Raw genomic sequence first — 5,441 nt, forward strand, 5'->3', positions numbered from 1 at the left:
TCTGTCAGCGGCACACGCAGCCTTTCTGTCAGAGCATATGACGGCCGAGCCACTTAAACTAATATGCGAAACAAAACTAGAAACTATGTCTTACCAGTTTTTAAAGGCCTTAATATGAAGCTTGTCACATGTTTAGAACAAATTGGATTATGCACTTTCTCCGCAGCAGCTCAGTCTGTGTCCTCCGCTTCAGATGCGCTCGTATCAAACTACTGTATATCGATATCAACGGTATTGCCTCATATCGAATCGCTTATAAAGAAAATATCGATATATCGTACAAACTCGATATACCGCCAAGCCCTAACTTGGAATTTAGTGTATGAATCATATGGACCACTTCTATGGTTCATTTGTGTCCCTTTTCAAGATTGAAAGCTTTAGTCTCTATTTGCTGCAATTCTATGGAAATTAAAAGCCTTCCTCGTTTGTTCCATGAAAGAAACTCATTCAGATTTGGAACGACATAAGGGTGAGAAATTGATAACAGAATAGTCATTTCTGTGTGAACTGTCCCTTTAAAAGTGTACAGTCAGTGAGAGAGGCAGACTGAAGCTGGAGACACAGATGGATGGCGTGATACTGATCGTTTCATACTGAATTGAGCCGAGACAGACCTTAAAGAAAATGTGTATGAAAATCTCACAACAAATAACTGCATTCCAGGCGACATTTTTCTTCATTTTCTTTTTTTTCTTTTAAAAACGTCTTTCTCATCTCAATATTTACATTTTTCAGTCCGTTGTGCTACCCACATTCTATGATACCTTTTCTTTTGTTCATTCTCTGTGTCGATATGTAAAACATGCTGTGACGGCTAGGATGTGTCGTGGTTGGTGCTACTGTCTGGATGGGGGTGAGGACGGCGAGTGTTTGTTGATACGTATGTAGTGTATAAACCAGTGTCGGAGGACAAAGAGTTAAGAGTATATATGGTGAGCCCACAGATTTGTAGGAAACTGAGAGGATATTAACAGCGTGCGATAGAGGGGAGTCATTCAAAGTGGTGGGGAGAAGAAATGGTGAAGGGTCACGATGATGTGGAAGAGGAGGATGCTCAGTCTTCGTCCTGGTCCAAGTGGGCCTGCTCATCTATTTCATCATCTTCTGGTGGTGCAAAGCCATCCTGTAAAAAAATTGCCATTTTTTAGGATGATCATGGTATTTCAACACTGCACTGTATAAAATTTTGTATATTTCAATTATTTTAATGCACTTTTGTATTTGTCCATTATGGTTCCTGAGGAGCATGTCATTAGACTATTTTTCTTAATTTTTGTTCTCAGTTTCATAGTGGTTCTAATTAAAACATCAGTAGCAACAATTTCATCTCCATTTCAATAAACTGATTTTGATTCTGAAGACTTAACACGGCATTTTTCATATATTCATATACAGTTGTCAGTAGATTTTGCTGCATTTCAGACAGCTTAGAACTTTAATGGTGCTCAAAATTAGATTTCCAAGGTGGCGAGGACTAATGAGCATAATGCATAATTAAGTTTATAATGTAATCATTTTTTTAAGTGTTTTTACCATAATTGGCATTAGAACTCAAATTTGACTCTTGTTGAGTCATGTCATGGTGCCATCTTTCTGTTGGTTAATGCTGTGAATCTGCATGACCAACTTGGATTTAGTCAACAGCCGATACAAACTGATATTGATGTCGCAATTATGAATCAACCTGACAAATATATATGTCAAATAATTAGCAAAAAAGATATCAAACGTATCATTGGCAGTACCTCTGTGGCATACAGAGTGTCAATTATCCTACTGATAATGGGGTGGTTTTCAGTCTCATGTTCTTGACAGATCAGCTCAATGTCTCGAAGTTTGCTGAAGTAGAAATCTCTCTCCTTTTCCAGACCATCTACAGTTAACTTCAGCTCCATCAACTTAAAAAAAAAACAAAGCAAAAGACAAAGGACAAAATGTAAGCTACTACTTATCAGAACATCATCATTCCTTAATGGGAAAAAGTCAGTATGCTTACTATGATAAGACAATCTATATCCAGAAGAATATTAAATAAAATGCAATAATCTGAATAAGTGGGATAGAAGATGAAGGAATGGTCTGAAGAAAATGGGAGAAAATAAAGATAAAAATGACAAATGCAAAATCTACCTACACTTTCTTTCTATTCAATTTCTACAATCTCCAATCCAAAGTATTCCAAGGTAGAGTAAGTCTTCCTTACCCTCCCAGGGACTCTACCTGTTGATTAAGCTCCATGATTTCAGCATCACTTCCCCCATTTCGGGCATGTGTGGGGTTCTTCCTTATGGTGGTGGTCACCCTCTGTGGTGTGGGCATGTTTTTAGGTACTGTTGGTGATGTTCTCTGAGGCCCTGAAATGGGAGATGTTTTACATTTAGTTACAATAAATGGGAGCTGTTCAGTAAATGTACAAACTGATCCATGCAATTTTAGGTTTCTGTCATTTCTATCAGCTTCTTAAACACATTTAGCTCTGTTCGATACCATAGTGGGCCAAAATGGACCCTCATAAGTGACTGATCTGAAATGTCCTACAAACAGCACTTATCATGAGAGCTCAAATAACGGTCAATTCTGAATTCTGTCTGCCAACTTAAGTGATTTTTTTTTCAGTAAGCTTATCCCATAGTATTTTGGGATTGCCTTCACATATATAATATATAGACTTTCAATACCTTGTTTTGGCCAGAATTGCATAAGATCATTTTGCTGGAAAATCCTTTTACCATCCTCAAGAGTGAGCCTATGATGCCTTTAAAGAAATAGTTCACCCAAAAATGAAAACTTGTTGAAAATGTACTTACCCTCATGCAATACATGATGAGTTTGTTTCTTCATCAGAACAGATTTGGAGAAATGTAATAACGCTTCCTCCAGGCCCCACCATAGCACAGTAACTGCACTTGTTAAAATTACAAATGACTTGCTTCTTGCGTCAGACCAAGGCTGCATCTCATTGCTAGTTTTACTTGATCTTAGTGCTGCGTTCGACACTATAGATCATGACATACTCATAGATCGATTACAAAACTATACAGGTATTCAAGGGCAGGCTTTAAGATGGTTTAGATCCTACCAGTCCGATCACTACCACCTTGTTCATTTAAATGGGGAGTCATCTCAATTATCACCAGTAAAATATGAAGTGCCACAAGGATCTGTCCTAGGTCCTCTGCTATTTTCAATATACATGTTGCCCCTTGGTAATATTATCAGAAAATACGGGATTAGTTTCCACTGTTATGCCGATGATACTCAACTATATATCTCAACAAGACCAGATGAAACTTCTAAATTATCTAAGCTAACAGAATGTGTTAAAAATGTAAAAGATTGGATGACCAATAATTTTCTCCTATTAAACTCGGATAAGACAGAGATATTACTTATTGGACCAAAAGACAGTACACAGAATCTCGTGGATTACAATTTGCAACTAGACAGATGTACTGTTACTTCCTCTACAGTCAAAAATCTGGGTGTTATATTAGATAGCAACTTGTCTTTTGAAAATCATATTTCCCATGTCACAAAAACAGCATTCTTCCATCTTAGAAACATTGCAAAGTTACGAAACATGTTACCTGTTTCTGATGCAGAAAAGCTAGTTCATGCATTCATGACCTCTAGACTGGACTATTGTAATGCACTGCTAGGTGGTTGTCCTGCATCTTCAATAAACAAGCTACAGGTAGTCCAAAATGCAGCGGCTAGAGTCCTTACCAGGTCAAGAAAATATGATCATATTACCCCAATTTTACAGTCTCTGCACTGGCTACCTATTAAGTTCCGTATCAGTTACAAAATATTATTACTTGCCTATAAGGCCCTTAATGGGCTAGCTCCTGCGTACCTAACTAGTCTTCTACCACGCTACAATCCATCACGCTCCCTAAGGTCGCAAAACTCTGGACTTTTGGTAGTACCTAGGATAGCAAAGTCCACTAAAGGAGGTAGAGCTTTTTCGCATTTGGCTCCCAAACTCTGGAATAGCCTTCCTGATAACGTTCGGGGTTCAGACACACTCTCTCTGTTTAAATCTAGATTAAAGACACATCTCTTTGGCCAAGCATTCAAATAATGCATATCATAATCTTGTACTGCAGTTATATCTGATCAAATGCACATTATTATTCTTTAGCTTGGGTTAAACAAATCAATTTTGCTTGGTTGGAACAGCAGCTACGCTAATTATGTCCCTATTTGTTTCTCTGTTTTTGCCACAGGATTGACATCCCGTGGTAACTAGGATTTACACAAGCTTCAGTCTGGATCCAGAACACCTGAGAAGAGATGATGCCAACCCCTCAGAGGACCTCAGATGATGCCAACCCTGAAACAACCCACCAGATCCAGTCTGTATCCAGATCAGATGGTCACTGCAGTCACCCGGATCCAGTACGTATTCAGACCAGATGGTGGATCAGCACCTAGAGAGGACCTCTACAGCCCTGAAAGACAGCGGAGACCAGGACAACTAGATGAACACCAGATACAGATGTTATTCCCCTGTAAAGACCTTGTGATGCAGAAAAGCTAGTTCATGCATTCATGACCTCTAGACTGGACTATTGTAACGCACTGCTAGGTGGTTGTCCTTCATCTTCAATAAACAAGCTACAGGTAGTCCAAAATGCAGCGGCTAGAGTCCTTACCAGATCAAGAAAATATGATCATATTACCTAGGGCTGGAGGATATGGCCAAAATTTATATCACGATATATTTCTTAATTTCGATAAAATTGCAGCGCTAAATAAAATTTCTATTATTTCTTTCTTTAAAAAAAATTATACTGACTCCAAGCTTTTGAATGGAATAGTGTATTTGCAGCACTTTGGATCAAATGCAGCCTTGGTGAGCAGAAGAGAATTCTTAAAAAAAAAAAAAAACATAAAAAATCTTATAGTTCAAAACTTTAGACTGGTAGTGTAGGCTGATTTTTCTTATCCACCTTTTTCTTCAACACGGAAGTAAGCCTATGGGTGAGACTACAAGAAAAAGGTGGATAGATTGAAACAAATGTGCTTCAGCCAGGATGAAGAATATGAAAAGTGCTCTGAGTTGCTGCAGAAAACAAAAAAATTGAGCAACAATAAAAACATGTTGCTAGTCTCAGCCTCAGACGTCACGCCCACGGACCGTTGGCTAAATGTCTGATGCATATGTCACACAAAAGTGGAAACACTTCAGGAGTTTCGAAGTCGTCGTCGGATTGGTTGAATTATACAGGATTTCCAGTAAACGTGCGTGTCGCGTTCTTTAACGTTCCGCCTGGAAACAAAGATGCCGTGACGCCAAACCCCCTCACGAAAGAAGAAAGCCGTCGTGTTTACAACTGTGACGACAAGCGCTTATCAGGATCAACTAAATGCTGAATTTTTAAAAGTATGTGAAATATTTAAAGTTCACGGCACAGAATCTTTAAAATATGTTC

General features: G+C 38.5%; 1 protein-coding gene across 2 annotated transcripts in view; it reads right to left on the reverse strand.

Moving 5' to 3' along the window:
• Window positions 1–244: 244 nt before the first annotated feature.
• Window positions 245–5,441, reverse strand: part of LOC107741846 (microtubule-associated protein RP/EB family member 3-like) — an 18,183-nt gene continuing 12,986 nt past the window's right edge. For both annotated transcript variants that reach the window (XM_016554641.1, XM_016554640.1), the window contains exons 5-7: window positions 2,224–2,357; window positions 1,749–1,901; window positions 245–1,126 (exon numbers count right to left, since the gene is read on the reverse strand). In XM_016554641.1, coding sequence (XP_016410127.1) covers window positions 1,058–1,126; window positions 1,749–1,901; window positions 2,224–2,357 — 356 coding nt within the window. In that variant the 3' untranslated portion in view covers window positions 245–1,057. The remainder of the gene's footprint in view (window positions 1,127–1,748; window positions 1,902–2,223; window positions 2,358–5,441) is intronic.

This window comes from Sinocyclocheilus rhinocerous, unplaced genomic scaffold, assembly GCF_001515625.1.
Source record: "Sinocyclocheilus rhinocerous isolate Xijiao unplaced genomic scaffold, SAMN03320098_v1.1 scaffold1157, whole genome shotgun sequence".
NCBI lineage: Eukaryota > Metazoa > Chordata > Actinopteri > Cypriniformes > Cyprinidae > Sinocyclocheilus > Sinocyclocheilus rhinocerous.